The sequence below is a fragment of the Notothenia rossii genome, assembly GCF_949606895.1.
Source record: "Notothenia rossii genome assembly, chromosome: 4".
In the NCBI taxonomy this organism is placed as follows: Eukaryota; Metazoa; Chordata; class Actinopteri; order Perciformes; family Nototheniidae; genus Notothenia; species Notothenia rossii.
This window is the reverse complement of record NC_136902.1, coordinates 14,860,008-14,880,102: the sequence shown is the minus strand read 5'-3', so window position 1 is coordinate 14,880,102 and position 20,095 is coordinate 14,860,008. Positions and strand designations below refer to the sequence as shown.

Genomic DNA, 20,095 nt, shown 5'->3' with positions numbered 1-20,095 from the left:
ATCATGGGCCACTTCTGATTGGTTATCAATGGCTGGTACATGTGGAGCACAGTACTTCTGATTGGTGTGGATGACTGACACACAAGAAGTAAAAAAAAAAAAGGAAGGTTAAAAAAAATCGTAGGCTTTGCGATTTAATAATCGCATCATTTCAAATCACGATTTCGGTTTAAAATCGATTAATCGTTCAGCCCTACTGAGCATGGGGAATTGCGAGAAGCAACATAAACATACTGCACACCCAGAAACTCCCAGAAGCCTCAATTTCACAAACAGGCTTTGGAAAAATACATGAAAGACAAACAAGTAAACAATTACTAGGGGTAAGCAGGGGAGGAAGTCAATGAGCAGATGATACCGGAAAAAGGAAGGAGAGAATGAACGCTACTGTCGGAGCATGATCTCTTTTAGCATTTAGGCTACGAGCATCTTATTGACTGAACCAGGGCGCAAGTCTCCCATGTGTCTGAAGTGCACAGAAACAAAGCTGACGGAGAAGATCAATCCACAAAACCCAACACATCCCAGCTCCAGCTGTCACTCTAATTGCCTCTCTTTACTGTCATCCTTAGCATCAATTCCATGCTAATGCTGCTCCGGGTTATGCTGGTTATGGGTCTGCGAGGTTTCTACTTCCTCTAATGAGCATTGGATTTCCATAAGGAGCGCAAGCATGTGTTTTCCTGTAGTGGCTGCATACCCTCTGTACTGTATGTGCAGTTATGTTGGGTACAGGATTGGTGACTTTATGGCATTGTGCCGATCTGGATTCTAAATGGGCTAAGCTGTGTTTACTTTTCAAAGACTTCCACATGAATTATTGATGGTGATTAGGGATGGGTATCGTTTTAACGGTACTACTACTTTTATCGATACCGCTTATCGATCCGGTCTTTTAACGGTACCCTTATCGGTTCTTTTGGAGAAAATAATATGGTAAACTAACTAAACAAATTGTGAACAAAATTAACATTGCTTTTTATGTAAATTAAATAAATAATATTTCACATCAAAAGAAACAGTGTTTTAACAAATCGTATTAAATAATCTTGATGACAGAACTGTAAACAGAATAGCTGAAACTTTAACAAAATAAATAACTCAGTTACCTCTAATCATTAACCCATTGTATAATTTAGTTAACTCTGTGTTGCTGCTAGCATACATAACACCTGACGTGGAAACGTTACTCGTGGATGGGGCTACAGCGCTGCTAGAAAGACAGTCGAAAACGGTGCATTTCTCCGTCTGGACTTTTGCTAAATGTTTAGACACATTGCTCGTGTTACCGCCCTTACATGCTAAACTCTTATTGCACTTTTGGTAACGAGCATTGTCCACATCGAGACGGATAAAGTTGAACCACACCTCGGAGCGCTTTCTCTCCGCCATCTCCTCCGTGTGTGTGTGTGTGTGTGTGTGTGTGTGTGTGTGTGTGTGCATGTGTGCATGTGTGCGTGTGTGCGTGTGTGTGTGCGTGTTTGTGTGTGTGTGTGTGTGTGTGTGTGTGTGTGTGTGTGTGTGTGTGTGTGTGTGTGTATGCATGTAGCAGAGCGTGCCCCGCCCCCTCGCACACAGACGGGGGAGAGAGAGATCTCTCGTCTGGATTGGGAAAATCAAAAATACAAAAAATAATCAAACGCATTTTGCAGTCTTTTTGCGTATTAGAAACGGAGTTGGCGAAACTAAAACTGCAATATAATGTTTGTGTAGCATATATGACATATTTTTTAGAATATTTTCCAGTACCGGTAAAAAGACCGATAACGTCAGAGCTTAACGGTACCACGGTCTTTAATAATTCAGCCCCGGGGCACGTTTAATACCAGGGCTCGGTACCCATCCCTAATGGTGGTGGTGCTTGGAATTAGAATAATCCATCTGGGCCTATCTTGCTTTCTAGGTGCTGTGTCTCTCTCCAGGGTAAACCGGCTGAGTGGAAACGTAGGTAGCTTTGCACATAATGTGTTTCCTGATTCCTGAAGAGTGTAAAATGGTTACCTCAAGTAGCACTTAGACCTAACCTTCAGAGGATAGACTATTTGAGCAAAATGGGGAGAAGACCAAACGTTTTAATTTTCTAGTTGGAAACACAACACATGCATGGGTGATGAAGAATAAGAGAACACATTTTGTATATTATTATTAATCCCTATGTGAGCCTAAAGTACGAGGTTGTTATCATTTAGCAAATATGTTTTTTCATCATTTGCCAACAAGTAATTCCTCAGGGCATCATGGCAATATTTCCAAGAGACCTAATGATCCTCCTCTCACGCTATCCCTTTGTTAACTCATTATAATGTAATTTAATGAATGATTGTTCTTTTCTCTTCCTACATCGTTAACCCTTTCCAGTCATTTACCTGCAAGGCAACAGTCCCTGCTCCTTCTTTTGGTCTCGATAACTGTTTATTCACTGTGGTTCCTTTCTGCTATCCCTACAATGCTCTCTAAATGAGAACGCCTCGGGAGCTTTTCTTTGTTTGATTTCAAAGCATCGAGGGAACCTTGGGAGTTCTCCGGTGTTGGGAGAAGGGAATGTGTGGCCTGAATACCTGATGCAGCAAATTCACCTCACAATGTGATTCTACTTTATTATCCCCCTCTTTCGCTCATCTCTCTTGCTCCCTAATAGAACACAATCTTATTACATGAGCCCGAAGGGAAAACTGCAGGGACATAATGATTTGCTTTAAATGTGCCTGTGCATTGGATTGTACTGTAAAGCGTATACTCAACTTAGCGGCCTCTGTGTGTGAATGAAGAACATTTATCTGAACGATGCTGTAGGAGAGCTCAAGGAAGACAAAGCTCCTACGTTTCAGAATGTCTTCCTTCCTGCTCTTGTCTGAGTGATGCCAATTTGTCCAGAGCCCGATTCATTTTTTCTTGGCCCTCTTTGGTGTCAGAAAACGACTAGGCTTTGCATCTGAAGTTTGGTAATAAACTCTTGGCTTAGATCCATCCCTTAGACAGAAAAAAGCCTGAGAAAAGAATAAAGCGCCGTTTCCTCAGCAGTCTGTCAGAGGCAACTGGCTCTGCATTCTTTCCTGTTTGTGGGTTACTTACTTATTAATTTTTTTGGCATGAGAATATCCATCTGCCATAACTGTGGCAACGTACTTTTGAGCAGTGGACGAAGTTTAAGAGCTAAGCACTGTGGAAGAGGAAAACTTGCTTAATTATCCTGACTGTGGAGTCAGGAGGAGATGTGTTTATCTCATTATGGCCATCTGAATGAATATGCACATGTCTTTGCTGAGAAAAAGCTGCAGTATAACACAAAAAGAAGAAATCAAAAAGTGTGAGAACGGGCTAAACTATTTCAAAAGTAATGTGGAGTCTAAATGTCTCTGGGTTTTCAGCAAATGGAAGACGTCTGGGTAGTTTCATGTCGTACTTGTGTATGCAGTGATGTTTCTCAGGTTTCTAAAGTGTCCATGTACGAAGCAGAGATTGATCCAACGTCTTTCACTCTCTGATGGTCCCTCCCTGTGGGTATCCCTCTGTTTCACCCTGCTGAGATAATCCAAGCTGGCCAAATCCTTCTGCCGAGCAGGCCCACATAGGGGCCGTCCTGCTGGGTGCAATATGCCACCTGCCTTCCCAGCAATGCCAGGCCCGTAGGGCTTCAATCCCAACTGTGGCGTCTTTCCAGTAAACAGACAAAGATGTATGAATCCTTTAAGTGACTCGGGGCAGGTAGTCCTGTGACAATAACATGTTGTCGAAACATGACAATGAGCTAATTGCTCCATGGGATTACTGCAGCCCTGTTCCCTGGTGACGCCACACTGTAACCATGCTCTAATCTCCCAGATACCTGGCACACTTCATCAGATACAGAGCTGATGCACCTTTTAAATGGAACCGCTCTACCAAAGAGAGAACCGTTAAGATAAGCTGCGGTCTATCTCTACAAAGTCAATTACACTTAGCCTGTATGGATGGCCTGAAAACTCCATCCACCAGAGCAATCAGTGTTGCACCCTGCTGAGCAGACCACAGAATATCAAATTAAGTTCATTCGTCGAGGGAACATGCTGCTCTCATATCTAATTGGCAGTTGAGGCTTAAGAACAGGATCTCTAAGAAATAGTGGTGATCAGTTTACTTCCTTCTCCATTATTTTCGTTATACATGTCTCTGCTTTTATCTGCTCTCTGTCTTTGCCTGAGAAATGTTTCAATGCACAGTCAGCGCTAATGAGTGCAAGATGGGGGTCTGCTGAGGTTTTGTCTTTATCGCTGGCAAATACTCAATTGGACATGTTGCAGGGCAAACATCACGGAGTATCATCCTCTTGTGAGCAATAACGAAGAGCCTTTCATATTGTTTTGGAGACAGAAAGCTACTTTATGCTTCATGCTCAGGTGACACCATTCACAATGTCTTTCTTCACCAGTCTTGTCACAGAGATTTTAATTATGCGCGTTTGGGGGGGTCTGCTGTTGGCATTTAAATCCCATATATCACACACCTTATTAGTTGGCCTAAGGGATTCAATATACAAGATTGTGTCTATAACAAACCCTCTTCCCTGCAGAGTACACCCAGATGAATTGAAACAAATAACAAAATAAAAGGTCAAAGTAATCATGGTTTATGTTGTAGGGATCCAGAGTGGCATGAGCAGAACGCAGCAGAACACAAACCACGCATGTTGGCACATACTCATTCACTCATTACTGCTACAGAGGAAGCTTGAAAACAACTGCTGTTCCTGCAGCACCAACAGGGCTCTGGGCAGCTCACTGCATTGAAGAACAATGTGGGAGTTAGTTGATGGTGGTTCAAATGTATTCAATTAGTTAAAATGCTAGAGTTTTCTTTGTGTTGGCAGTCAACCACAGCCTCCTTTTTCCGAAGGATTTCATACTATGATTTCAATTTAAAGCTAGCTTGATGATTGGATTTAATGTGACTTAGCTATGGCAATCAGCTGATGATCCAGCCTACACTGAGGTGTTACTGTCAGCAGTCAAGATGGAACAACTGCTACCAAAACCAAAAGTGAGTATAGTCAATCAGAGCTGTACCATCACATGGAAACATTGAATTAAACTGTAGAGCAATGGTTGAGGATCTGTAAATCTAACCATAAAATACTGTAATACGCTTTTGTAAAGCTGTGTCTGAGATAAATGCTAACATCATGAACATCATTATAACATTATTTTGCCCACATGCTATGCGTTGTTATTGTTAATAGAGCCAAATATGCCATATTAGTGACTATTTATTGTAACACTTGGGAAAACACAAGATTCAAAGTAACTCAAAGCGCCACCTATATAACAATATGATTAACAATGCTCTTTAGATTCACACTGCTAAGCACAAAGATGTCTGAATAATTAAGATGTTTACTTCGGCTGATATTTGTTATAACATCACGTCTTCACAAGGATAACAAGCAGTTCAGTTTGAAAGGCGACACGTATTTTTCTACTTTTAATAACTGTGCATGTTGCTCTCATTGCCAGGCTTATCATCTATTGTTTGATTTAATAACATTTTCACCATGCAATTACTGTCAACAAATTTATTCAACAAACAAAGGAATTAGACAATCAATTCACTAAAACATGTTCATTGCATATCTACTTTTTGGGGGCATCTGACACAATTTAAAAGAAAACAGTTGTAAAGATAATAGCCTATATTAGTCTCATCACATGCAGAACATATTTGTAATTGATTAGAAATAACCAGTGTTGTGCTAGTTACTGAAAACCAGTAACTAGTTACCATTACTAGTTACTTAATTTCAAAAGTAACTCAGTTACTTTACTGATTACTTACACCAAAAAGTAATGCGTTACTGTGAACAGTTACTTTAAAAAAAGGGCTCCCATTAATGCCCTTATAGCCTTCATTTCAGTACTGTTATTGCATTGGAGAATAATACAATCTGTTGATCAAGAAATAGCAATAGAAGTAGTAGAAATAGCCTGCATGTGTTCTACAACATACCGTGCAATGGCTTTATCAACTTTCCCTGGCTGGCAGTCCCTCGGTTAAAATACAGCCGCTGTTGCTTAGGTGGAGGTGGAGTGGCGTCGGATGAGTCTGGGTCTGTGGTCTTACTAGCTTCGTCCCAGCATGTTGTTTCTGCAGATGTTTCAACAGATTTGAATTGCTATTTTGGGCAGTAGATAGGATCTTTGACCCGCCAAGACACAACTTACATTTAACTAAAACGTTCTTTTCTTTGTGCTCGACAAAAGTGAAATAGTGAGAATATCTCCAGGCGGAGAAACTTGACGAACCCGCCGCCGCCCTGATAGTCTTGTTAGTAAACACAAACACGCCCACAGCGCGTCTCCGCATGTCACACAGGAAGTATCTAAGTACATTTACTCAAGTACTGTACTTAAGTACAGTTCTCATCTCTGTTCGCCTCGCTGTTGGCGCCGCTCACCAACGTCTGGGAGCCGAGACTATATAAAAAAAATAACGGAGTAACGCACCATGTAGTAACGGTAACTGAGTTACTGAATTTAAAAAATAACGCGTTAGAGTACTAGTTACTGCCAAAAATAAAGGCGTTACAGTAACGCGTTAGGCCCAACACTGGAAATAACTCATCCCTCCCATTTATACCGTATAGTGTTACACTCATTATTCATTGTATATTGCATTTGAGGGATCTATCTAGTTTTTATCAATGAGCAAAGCGCTTGGTTCCAAACTACATTTTAATGTCATTTTATCTAATTTCATGTACGGCTTATACTAGGGCTGTGTCAGTGGAGAAAAAAAAAAGATCAACATGTTAACACCTGGAGAGAACATCAGAGGTAAAAGGGTTATTCTGTGATGGCCGTTTTCCTTTTACCTTGAAAAAGTGGTCAGAACAGAAGCAATGGAGCCTGCTGAGGTTTTAATTGCATTACTTTTTTAATGAGCCCAGATAAGGTCTCTCACACATCATTACTTACACCCTAGCTACAGCTCAACTTAATGTTTATTATCGTGTCTCTGAGCAATGCTGCAAGATCATCACCCTCTGTAAAGGTGTTTGGTGGAGGCTTTTTTGGAGTTTGATTTACGCGGCTGTTAATAGCTGAGAGGATCACATGAGGATTAGTGCATCGTGATTATCAGGTATCCGATATTCAGAGTTAAGCTGTGGGCCTTTCTAATTGCTATGTTAAATGGTGGTGTGTTCTTTTGAATAAACCAGTGGCCTAGTTTTTGTACTCAAACTTTCTGTATCTTTGTTAGACATATCCTAAACTCGTACTTTATATGTGGCTTACCGTACCAGAAGGGGAAGGAATGTATGAGGTGAATAATTAACAGACTTAAAAATGCTAGACTGATTTAGGAAAAAAAAAAGATAACATGGTACAGTATATGATAAATGGCCTACACTTATATTGGGATTGTCTACTTTAACAAAGAATTGCTATACAATTGGCCTCTCAATCACCCGTTCACATCAATGGTGACCGAGCAGCTATGCAAAGTACTGGTGTAGCCAAAATAAACCATCCACAATTTTTCTTAACAATGTTTAAATAAATCCTTACAACGGATACTATTTTAATTAATTTTTTCTTATAGAACTGCTTTTACGGAGACTGTGCAAACCAAGTTTCCTCTACTGGAGCTAAACATGTTATTTTACGTTCCGGAGAGTAATTTCTACTGTGGAGATCGAAAATGTTCCCACTTGAGCAGTGGATTGAAGATGTTGAACAGATTTGAATTGAGAAGTATAAACATGCGTGGCGAATGGGGCAAAACGTCTCTTGCAGGCCCACTTTCAATCTGACATGCATGCATCTTGTTGACCTCTGCCACTTCATTCTTCAGCTTTTTGAATTGAAGAATAAATCAAAGAATTCAATTTGGGAGTTGAATCTTGAAATGTTCGAGTAAGTGTAGATATGTTGGCCCTGTGAGGGTTCTTCGATCATGCCTTTTTAACAGAGTTGAAAAGCAGTGAAAAACCATGGATCACAGCATGTATCCTGAATAGAGTGTGTGGAGTTGTTTACCAGTATCTACTCATCAAGGCGAGGGGTAAATTGCTTGCATGCAGCCTATTTTTTTCTCCACTTTCCTGCACATGACAGGAATCAATAGCCAGATTGCTGGTTCTCTAAATCTCTGTCATTCCTTTTTTCTTCCAATCACTTTGCGGTGTATACCCCTTGATGCCATGTTTGAGTCATAAATCAACACCATGGCAAAGTGGGAGGATTGGGAGTGTATGTGTGCATGTACTGTATGTCCCTGTCTAGCGAGCACGTGCACATGCATAAATGCTTGTGGATCTGCGTAAGAGAGACCACAGTTGGGTATTACCACATATCAGTGTGCCTGTCTTCACCGAGCGGGTGTCTGAATGTTTCATCTAATCATTAAACGCTGACAGGCTTCACAGAGTAGTGCCACTGATCCCCGTCAGAGGAATACGGGGCCTGACTTCATTAGCCCTGTTAGTACTAAGCTGCTTTACCCTCACTCACGCCTGGCTTAACCTGCACAGTGATAAATGCTGAGAGGAGAAGAAACGATCGGCAGAGAAAAAGAGGGGTGAGACAAAAGGGAAACGGGGACAAAGGCTTTTAAAGCGAGAGGCGAAGGTGCCAAAGTCAGGTACAGAGGATGAGGAAGTGAGAGATGTGAGGGGAATGGGAGGGCAAAGAGCGTGTGAACCTGGAGTTTTCAGAGGCAGCGGAGGGGGATGAAGTTCAAAGTGATGTTTGAACTAAGAGGGATTTACAAATGCAAAAACGAGCCAAACAATCAATTAACTTGTGTTGCAATTAATCAATTATTACGCTGGCATATTGACAGCCAAAGTGCTTAACTGAGATTCCATCGTGAAGACTTAGCATTGACCTCTGTGCACACATATGCATCCACACTCATGCACAAGCTTATTCATGCTTGGGCATATCAATCTTAGCACATAGAGATATGCACACACATCTTTGTCCTCAGCGTATTTCTCCAGTACATCCATCCGGTTTCCCTCCTACAAGCACCCCTCCCCCCCCCCCCCCCCCCTCTCAACCCTCAGTCTTTTTCTCCTGCCAGCAGAGGTTTTTGGCTGGCTTAAGTACGCCTACAGGCCCCTGAGGGACAGCCCATGACGGATGGCACTGCGTGTGACTCGGATTCGATACAGCCCATTTGATAAATTTATAGCTGGCATTTTGAAAATGAAATTAGAGAGACGTCTCCTGGAGACTGTTTTTCCAGCACAGGTGCCATAAATATAACTCATTTGGCAGAGGAGAGGGAGGAGGACTGGAAATGGGTGGAGTGGTGTTGGATGGAGGATGCCATGGTGGGGGGCGGATAGTGGGGATGTTCCAAAAGTGGAGAACCAAAGAATAAGGTCACACTATAATGAGGTCCTGATTTAATCACGATATTGGTGATGAACATAATTAAAGGTTATACAACCACGGCGGGAAACTTGGACCTATTATTACGTGCTGGCCTTCGCACTAACACATGTACTGTAGCATTGTACATATTAAACAGATGGGAGACCCCCCCCCCCATCTTTCATGTGGAATATACACACACACACACACACACACACACACACACACACACACACACACACACACACACACACACACACACACACACACACACACACACACACACACACACACACACACACACACACACACACACACACACACACACACACACACACACACACACACACACACACACACACACACACTATTAACGTATTTTAAGAGACAAAATGAATGCTTTATGTACACAGCATTTGCCTCAAGGCCTCATGGCTCTTCAGTATGAATAGTACTGTCACGGCAGCAACACCATCTATAACTCACAGTGTATGAAAGAATATGGCAGGCTATTTATCCTCGTGGCCCTCTCATTGTGCGGGACAGAGAGACTGTGAATGTTTTTGTTGATGCTCTTGACTAAACAGATTTGTATTAGATATACTGGATGGTCAAGAAAATAAAGACATACAATAGCAGACATGGACCGCACGGGCTAAGAGAGTGAGCATTCATTCACTGTCGGGGGTGTGCAGCATTATTTATCTCCCTCTCTTTCAGGAGCGTATGCGGAGCGGCTGTGGAGCAGCTGTGGAGGAATGATGTACGCCACGGCAGCCTCTGCTCCCCTTCAACATTTATCAGAGAGTGAGGCTGGGGCGACCCACATCACTTACCTTTATAGGCCCACCTGACAGCATGGTACACCTCATAGTCATCACATACACAGACCTCTCAACGGTGTGTGTGTGTGTGTGTGTGTGTGTGTGTGTGTGTGTGTGTGTGTGTGTGTGTGTGTGTGTGTGTGTGTGTGTGTGTGTGTGTGTGTGTGTGTGTGTGTGTGTGTGTGTGTGTGTGTGTGTGTGTGTGCACATGGGCATACTAAGTGTAACCTGTCACACAGAAGTACTATATCATCTGTGCATGATATCTGAAAGCAGCGTTAACACATCTGAAGCTTTGAAATGTGTTAAAATGTCACCATGTTCCCAAAGAAACACCCCTGCTGTTAAGGTTTTTAAATATGCATGTTACGCGCTTCATATCAGATCCAGGTGACAATGAAAACATTCTCACCTGCATTGTTCTGCTCTGGTGTGAGCTCGTATAAAACAACACCTATGTTCGTAAAGCACAGCAGGGGACCAAAGAAGTTTCAACAAAGTCAGCGGGGGATTCTCCTGAGTGATTGTTTGCTCCTGCTTTGCATTCACAGAGCGAGACACACCCTCCAACATTACTGTACCTCCACTATTAAGAGGCTGGGACTGCTCCGCGCAAACACCTGCAGGCTGTCGCTCAGAACTACACCCCTGGAGCTGTTCAGGCAGTTTGACTGCATGGCCCCATTGTCTAACAAAATCAAAACAGCCTACAGGTACGTTCCTACAAACATATCCCCCCCTCCTCTCTCCCTGAAGATCCACCGTGCCGTACAATCACCTCCCCCAACCTCACATTAGCATACACGTGAAAGTGTGGAGGAGTTTAAACAGAACTGTGATTAGTCTAAACATAAGATTTACAGAAAGCAGTAGAGAACACAGGCTGAGGGCTCTCTGTCATAGCGGGATAATGTAGTGTCAGTGGGTGTGAGTGATTGACTTTGTAATCAAACAGATTGTTCTGCAGCAGAAACGATTGAATTTCAAATCAACGTCAACGGCACCATCAAATGTTTTTCATCTCATTAGCAATAAAAATAAGAACGAACGCGGAAAGACGGAGCAACACAGACGCGCACAACACTTCTGAAAATGCATGGGGATCAACAGGTGACTGATTGAGGGCTGTCTTACCTTTTTGTGATGACACGGCGGTATCTGTAGATGAAAGAGAGGAGACACACAAAGGAATGTGTTAGTAGCTGACAGGACAATTCAAGAGATGACAGTCACGGCGGTGATTTTCTGCGAGAGGGGGCGAGCCACCGAAGAGGATAAACAGATAAGGTGGACGGGGGGGGGGGTTCATCTCAGATCTGCAAAAGGAATATCCACTTTACACTCATGCATGCTTGAGTAATACACACAGCAGCTTTTTCCCCCTCCACAAAGACAGACCAGGTGGAGAAAAAAAAAGCATCTGAGCAAACACATTGCAGAGAGCCCTCAAGTAGAAAGATGAGAGTCTCCAGACCCCTGGAAACCCTTGAACTCGTACACAATTTATCCTGAGTGAGCTTTCTAATAAGTAAAGAGAATGCCTTTGAGGTGCAGCGAGACACAGCAAATCAAATCCTTTCAGTAAGCATTTTAGGTTCTTACTCAGAGCCCACTAGAGATACTCCTGGCACCACAAGGCGTGGATCAAAACATGGAGTGCCTGGAGGGAAGGATGTACTGCAACACTTTTTTTTAATGCAGAACTAAACATTCACCAAAAGAAACATGTTTTGGAGGCGTGTTTGTGGAGAAAAATGCAGTACATTTAGCTTATTCATTTCATCAAATATTTACCAGGAAAGTGTTTGTAAGCTCCCAAGGTTGTTTTTTTATTTAATAGACTTGTCAAACTTGCAGCAATGCAATAATAAAGAAAAGTAGAACACAAAATGTAGTTTCATTAGTTGAAATTCTTGAGAACATTTCTCTACTGGCCATCTGCCCAAATGGCTACAGACATGGGAGGGGAATAATTGAATCCGGATGGATTTGTGGTGTGCTGGGCTGAGGAAATGATAATCCAAAGCTCTGCCTAATTGCCAGAGTAAAGATGGCGCCCATTGTGGGGGTGGCTCTGGTGTTTATCAAGGCAGTGTGGCGTGGAATTGGACTTAGTATTAGGGCTTTACACACATTGTTTTGTGAGGTGTTACAGTGGATTTGAGCAAATATTGGCCGTCTGGTTATTACATGGTCTGATTGTCTGCTATGCGACTGTCCATAAGCTTTGCATGTCTAGCCTAATCTGAGAGGAGGCTTCAAATAATTAGTTAGTGAAGCACTCTCACAGCCCAGCGCAGCCAACTTTATCTTTTAAAGCAAATCATTGGTCCATTCGCTCCTCACCCAAAAGGCTTACACTTTCACCACTGTCCAAACCTTCAGAGTAAGACCATAACATATTACCCATCACAATCACAAGTCCATATCCTACTCTTCTTGTTGTTTGTTACGTTAAAGAAACGCTACAGTATGTCAATTACACATTATTTTGGGCAAGTGCGAGAAGACTGTCAACATTTAAAAAGTGAACAAGATTAAGCAGATGATCAGTTTTACAAATATTATGAAACTGTAGTTTTCAATCAGTCATTTATTCAAAAAAAAATCACATAAATGGAGCAGTGAAACTACTAAAAGGAAAACTAGACATGTGAGTGCTTTGAGCTTAAGCATTTAACATTTGTACATTAACTCATTTTTTAAAAAGTACTTAGTAGTAGAAGATGTCTTCAGCTGAAATGCTCCTCTCGAGCTCTGTTCCTAAATATCTATCGACCACCCAAATACTGTGCAAGCTTTTTTGATGATTTTACCGAGTTGCTGTCTATAGTGTGTATTGACTTTGACCGTTTAGTCATTGTTGGTGATTTTAACATCCATGTTGACAACCCCCAGGACAGAGGGGCTAAAGAACTGTTTTGTGTTCTTGATAGCTATGGACTGACTCAGCATGTGACGGAGCCCACGCACAATAAGGGGCACACTCTGGACTTAATTATCTCAAAGGGTCTGAATATCTCTAAGGTTGTGGTGACTGATGTTGCACTCTCTGACCATTCCTGTGTTTTCTTTGAGAGGTCTATTTCTGTTCACAAAATGTTTCAAAAAGAGGTAACCACAAAGCGATATTTAACTGAAAATACTAAGGACATTTTTACTCAGAATTTTTCTTCCACACTCGCCCCTGCTAACATCTCAGTAAATGAGCTAGTAGATCATTTTAATTCAAAAATTCAAAATGTTATAGATGCCATTGCTCCAACTAAGGTAAAGGAAGAAGAAGAAAGAACATTTCTCCATGGAGAAAGGCCATGACCGTGAGAGCAGAAAAAAGAGAGTGTCGAAAAGCTGAACGCAGGTGGCGAAAAACAAATCTCCAGGTTCACTTTGAAATCTATAAAGAGAGACTTGGCCTTTATAATTTGGAATTGAAAAACGCATGACAGTCTTTCTTCTCTGACATCATTACCAAAAACAAAAACAACGCACGTGCCTTGTTTGCTACCGTCGACAGATTAACTAAACCCCCAGTGTCAAAATTCAGAAAATCAGACAAGCAGTCAGTGCCTCTGTATCAGGTACAGCTAATGTGTTGTCCCTATGTCCACCTAATATCAATTCAGACATCATGACACAGTTCCATCAGATTAATGATAAAAACCTAGAGGACATTATTCAACTTTTGAAATCCTCCTACTCCTGCCTTGATATTATTCCAACAGGATTTTTCAAAGATGTTTTTCCTTGCATGGCCTCAGATCTATTTCATATAGTAAACAAATCTCTTCAATCAGGTATTTTTCCACAGGCCCTGAAAACTGCAGTCATTAAACCGCTCTTAAAAAAGAATAATCTAGACGCTTCAGTAATGAACAATTACAGGCCCATATCAAACCTGCCATTTCTAGGTAAAATCATTGAAAAAGTTGTTTTTCAACAGTTGAGTAACTTCTTGCATTTAAATAACTGTTTCGATGTGTTCCAGTCAGGCTTTCATCCAAACCACAGCACTGAGACTGCTCTTGTAGAGGTCTTCAATGACATCCACTTAAACACAGACAATGGCAGAACTTCAGTGTTAGTATTATTAGATCTCATTGCTGCGTTTGACACTGTTGACCACAACATATTACTAGACCGACTGGAAAACTGGGTGGGACTTTTGGAAACAGTTTGACATTGGTTTGAATCCTACTTAAAGGAAAGAAAAAACGTTGTTTCTATAGGTAAATACACATCTGAGTTGACAAATATGACATGTGGGGTTCCTCAAGGCTCCATATTGGGGCCTCTTCTCTTTAACGTCTACATGCTACCACTGGCTCAGATAATGAAGAACAACAAAATAAGTTACAATAGCTATGCAGATGACACACAAACGTAACAATTTCACCAGGAGACTATTCTCCAGTTAAAACACTGAGTAAGTGCATTGAACAAATCAATGACTGGATGTGTCAGAACTTTCTCCAATTAAACAAAGACAAAACTGAGGTAATGGTTTTTGGAGCCAAGGCAGAAGGTATAAATGTTAGCGCTGAGCTTCAGTCTGCAATGTTCAAAACAACAGATAAAGCCAGAAATCTAGGTGTAGTCAAGGACTCTGGCCTGAGTTTCAACAGTCACATTAAAACAGTTACTAAATCAGCTTACTATCACCTAAAGAACATATCTAGGATTAAAAGACTGATGTCACAGCAGGATTTGGAAAAACTTTTCCATGCTTTTATCTTCAGTAGACTGGACTACTGCAATGGTGTCTTCACAGGTCTCACTAAAAAATATATTAGAAAGCTGCAGCTGATTCAGAAAGCTGCTGCTCGAGTCCTCACTAACACTAAGAAAGTGGATCACATCACTCCTGTTCTGAAGTCTTTACACTGGCTTCCTGTGTGTCAAAGAATAGATTTCAAAATACTGCTGCTGGTTTATAAAGCACTGAATGGTTTAGGCCCAAAATACATTTCTGACCTCCTGCTAGATTATGAACCATCCAGATCTCTCAGGTCATAGGGACTGGTCAGCTTTCTTTCCTCAGAGTCAGAACTAAACATGGAGAAGCAGCGTTCAGTTATTATGCTCCAAATATCTGGAACAAACTCCCAGAAACCTGCAGGTCCGCTGCAACTTACTACTTTTAAATCCAGGCTGAAGACTTTTCTTTTTGTCGCTGCTTTTAATTGAACTATTCATATCTTAGACTGCACTGTAACTTTTATCCATGTATTTTTTCTTTTAATGTTTATTTTATTAACTTTTCTTTTTAAAGACTGATTTTAAATGCCATTTTCTTAATGTCTTTAATTTTTTGTAAAGCACTTTGAATTGCCTTTTGTTGAAAAGTGCTATATAAATAAACTTGCCTTGCCTTAGGCCCTGACACACCAAACTGACACCAAAGAACACGTCCTGACGGAACACGACTGTTGTGTCACCTCACGTCTCCTGCTTCTTGGCCAACAGTCGCACTGGAACACACCGCAAAGACTTTAGCCAACGGCCAAGTAGCACGTACGAACTGCGCATGCGTGAGTGGCAATAACTCTCCTTACCAGCAGGCAGCAGTAGTGTGTATTCGTCATTCAAAAGAGGCAACAACCAGAGAAGAAGAACAGACTCCGTGATATAAACAAACAACAAATAGCGTGTGCGTTCCATTTTCACTCTCGTCCATCGAAAACATGTCTCGTGCGGTACTGGAGCTATCAGCCATTGGAGTGTTGCTTGCGGAAGACATTCTTTGTGCCTTCTTAAAGCGTTTGTTTACGTCCCTCACTTCCGTTTCGCTTCTCATGCACTGATGCACATGGCCGATTCAACATGTGGAATCGGCCATGCGTCGGCCATGAAAGGCCAAATAAGGCGTGTCACGGCCGACGGTGCAGGACACACCAAATTGAGTTTGGGCGACAGGGCACGCTTCGTCGTCTGACTAACGAAAACGGCCGATTTCGGCCTGGTGTGTCAGGCCTTAAAGATAATCAACTTTCAATAACATATACTTGTTAACATTGTCTTTGTATTGATCTGCTGAAATGTAGATATAACAGTTTAAAGTCAGCAAAGTTTATAAGCCAAACCAAGTCCAAGTCCAGTCCAAGTCTAAATTCTGAAATGTAAACATTGTTTTATGTCTGTGATTAAACGTAATCAGAATGAATATGTAACACTATTGCATAGACCCATTGGATACATCAATGTAGTTGAAGACAAAGAGCTTGTAGAAAGCTCACATTAATTAAAATGAAGATGAAAACACAAGTCTGAGTGACTGAGACAGCAGCAGTGACAGGTAACAAGAATCATGTCGTCCAAACAGGCTTTTCATTTACTCAAGCACCCCTCATCATTTACACACACTTAAATAAGGACTTTTGAAGCACATTAGGAGATCAGAAAAAAAACTGCTGCTTTAGCAATTTTGTTGAAGTCATTTCAAATGGTACTCTTGGGTAACAGTATATTAATACATTAAATAAATGAAAGATTATAACATAAAGTTATATTAAAAGTTATAATCCAAATTATTAAATATTAAATTGTCCATTCACACAACATTTAAGGGGGGTGTCACTTTTTCCCTGAACACACTGGTTTATATATTGTGGACCTGTTTTGACGATGAAAAAAAATGAACCCATACTAAATCCTGGTGATAATACTTCATCAAAATAAGGCTGTTTTTCCTCAGGCTGTGTCAGAGCAGAGACACCATGCAGCTTGGTGTCGGCACCCTTTGCGGTTTACGGCGGTAAAGAAAACCTCCGTCATTGATTACTGCATTCGTTCCCAGCTATCGGTGGCTTATATGGATTTGGAGACTCATTTGCAGTGAATATGTGAGCAGTGTTTTGATGTGCCCATGCAAAGCAATAGTCCTCTGGGTTTGAGTATTAGGGTATTAGGTAAAGTAGGCCGTATGTCAATAGAGGTTTCCCATTGCAATGCATGTATGCAAGCCTGACAAAGTTAAGATTGCCCAAAAGCATGCCTGAGGAAACTAAAATCTACATTTTGAAGACACATCTACATAATAAGGAAATAAACATCTCCAAACTGCTTTGCTTTACCTATCAGTTTTTACATTTCAGGAGTTTAGCCTATCAATGTCGAAAATGATGAAAGAAAGAGGTAGGAAAAAGAGAGCGATGGAGAGAAAGACTGAGACAATTATATATGAAAGTAAACATGTCACCTCTTACTATTAGACTTTAATGTAATGTGAGGTTTATAGTTCGCATGGAAATAAGACATAGACTAAAGCACATATGACAGATCTCAACAGCTTAACAACTATGGTTACAGATTACTCATGTTGACTAAAATATGTAACATCAATAAGCATACAATGAAATCTAATCTGCTAATTATTATCCAATACATTTAAAGCCAATAAACAGAAGTTCAACATCAGGACATGAAAAACTGTCAACTTGAATGAAATGATATCCTTTATCTACTGTATTACCACTGAAGCAGATCCAGGAACTCCACACAAAAACACCAAACCTCTGAGTCAGATGAAGGGTACAAAAATAAAAAAACAATGCTGGCGACACAAAAAACCAACCGAGTAAACTATATACATGAACACTGAACTATGCTGAAGACCTTGTTTTTGTAAAATATGTGTTTGTGGTTGAAGATGTGTCATGTAACTCAGCATACTCGAAAACTAGTGAAATTAACTCCTCTATTCTTTTCCTCAAGTGTGGTTCCTCTGGTTACAATGGACAAGCTAAACATTTGAACCACTGCAATGAGCTATCATTTCTCTTTCTTCTAGCTACCTAATCCTGCCTCAGTGGGAGGATACTGGAGGCAGCAGTCATTACTACCGGCTACTTGAAGGAACCATTACCTCTCTCTCAGACCATCATCAGTTGCACAGTTACTCTGTTCTTGCATAACAAATAACACAAAAAGTTTCCAAACTTTGCAAAAAGTGCCAAGTAGGAAAAACTGACAAACATGTTGTACCACAGATTATTGTCAGCATCAGTTTGTTGTCAGCACTTTTCTGCACAGTTTGGCACATTTTGTGCCATCTGTCACTTGTGAGCATCAAAATATAGAACATAATATGCAAGGAAAACTTCAACTTGATTGAGAATGCTTCCTCTCTTTTGTGACCAATGAGCTGCTTCTTTCTAGACTTACCGCATGTCTAAATGAAGGATTGGCACACCTGCACGAGACTGGATTGAAGCCATAAATATTATGTGATGGATCCAACTTCAGTTAATGATGAGAGTGAGAAAAACTAAACTAAAAAGGTACATATATCTTAGATTTATTCTTTCAACCTTGCATGCTGTTACACTGAGGAAAGCTGGATTACACACACATTGTGGTGAGCAGCTCTTTTATACGGGTTGCATTATTAATACAGTAAAACCCTTGAAAATCCCCGTTTGGGGATTAAGCAAAACAGTTTATTATCTGATTTCTGTTCTGCATTGCTAAAGTTTATACAGTCGATGTTCAGAGTTACTTCATGCTCTTGGGTCATTAAACTCAGCACACAGAAGATAATGTGAACACAGACAGAAGTATAATTTATAATTAGCATTATAAACAAAAAATCCCACTTAAACCAAGGTTTTATAGACAGTTCTCTGTAAAATCAACCCATGGCAGTCGTTGACGTGCTGTAGTTCAGAAGCCTTTGCAAAAAGGGATGTTTTTCTTTCTAGGTGGTTTTAAGTAGCAAACGCCTTTAATGATAAACCACGGTGCGTAGGTTCGATGTCTGTGCCCAACAGCTTTTCTGGTGGAGGAAACGTACATCGTCTCTCTGGTATGTTAAGAGTTTGCTCAGTGTTTGTTATTGTTGAAGAACTCACCCTGTGATCCTTAACATACACTATACATCCCCTACTGATTGAATTAGACTCTTATTGGAAACCTGTCTTGTATTTACCCTTTAAAGTTGTGGCCTTCCAGCAGTGCACTCTGGGAATAGTTTTAATTATAGCCAGAAATTGGGTTCGATTTTATCCTCATCATGAAGTGAGGAGACCTAACAGCTAATCATCACTTCATCAACACAGATGCAAACCATGTTATCACTGAAAGGTGTTGCATGTATAACTATATGATTAGTGTGAGAGTATGAATGCATATGTGTACAGTATGCAGACACATGTGAGCAAATTCCCAAATTTAGCTGGTGTGAGCAGTGTATGAAATATAATATGCTGCCTGCAGAGAGAACAAATGTGTCTGTCTGCAGATGATTAACCACTATGGATATATCATCTCTATAATGTAATTAGGATAAATTCCAACACTGTAGCTGTTCGTCTCTTAATCACACTCACTAGTGGACAGTGGCAGCTCATCAGTTACAGTTATGAACTAAAGCAGCTACTCTATGATGGATGGTGACACACCAGTCCATTGTGACCATTGACCTGGATGTTAATGATTCGATGAGGACTCAGTGATCGTAAATAAATCAGCTCAAATCATACATGATAAAAAACAGAATGAATGCAGCATGTTTCCTGCTTAAACACATGTTCCTATGACAATGTGTATGAGTTGTATTCAATGTCTGCATTGTGGTACAGTTCCTGGCATTGTTAAGCGGTGAACTTCCACTCTTGGGGATAAACTACTGTAAGTGTTCGTCGATTTTTCACCAACTCTCTTGAGAGAAAGAACAAAGTCAGAAGCACAGTTTGTCTAGCAGTGACAACAGGTTATTGAAGGCAACAGGAGGATGTCACTTTCTGGCAGGAAGCTCCAAATTATAGCCCAGATGAGAAGTCACTGACAGCCAAAGACCCTCGTCTAGAGAGACACAGAGAGCTTGTCACTGCCTTTAATCATTATGTTCAAACTTCTGGGTTTAATCATTGAAGGAAAAAGGTATTCTACAAATGTACCACTAGACAAAAAAAGTGT

General features: G+C 40.9%; 1 protein-coding gene across 1 annotated transcript in view; it reads right to left on the bottom strand.

Annotated features, from left to right (window-relative positions):
* Nucleotides 1–20,095, bottom strand: part of LOC307034710 (cadherin-4-like) — a 216,484-nt gene that overhangs the window by 103,586 nt on the left and 92,803 nt on the right. The window contains 1 exon segment of the mRNA XM_079673589.1: nt 11,315–11,338. Within this exon segment, the coding sequence (XP_079529715.1) occupies nt 11,315–11,338 (24 nt within the window).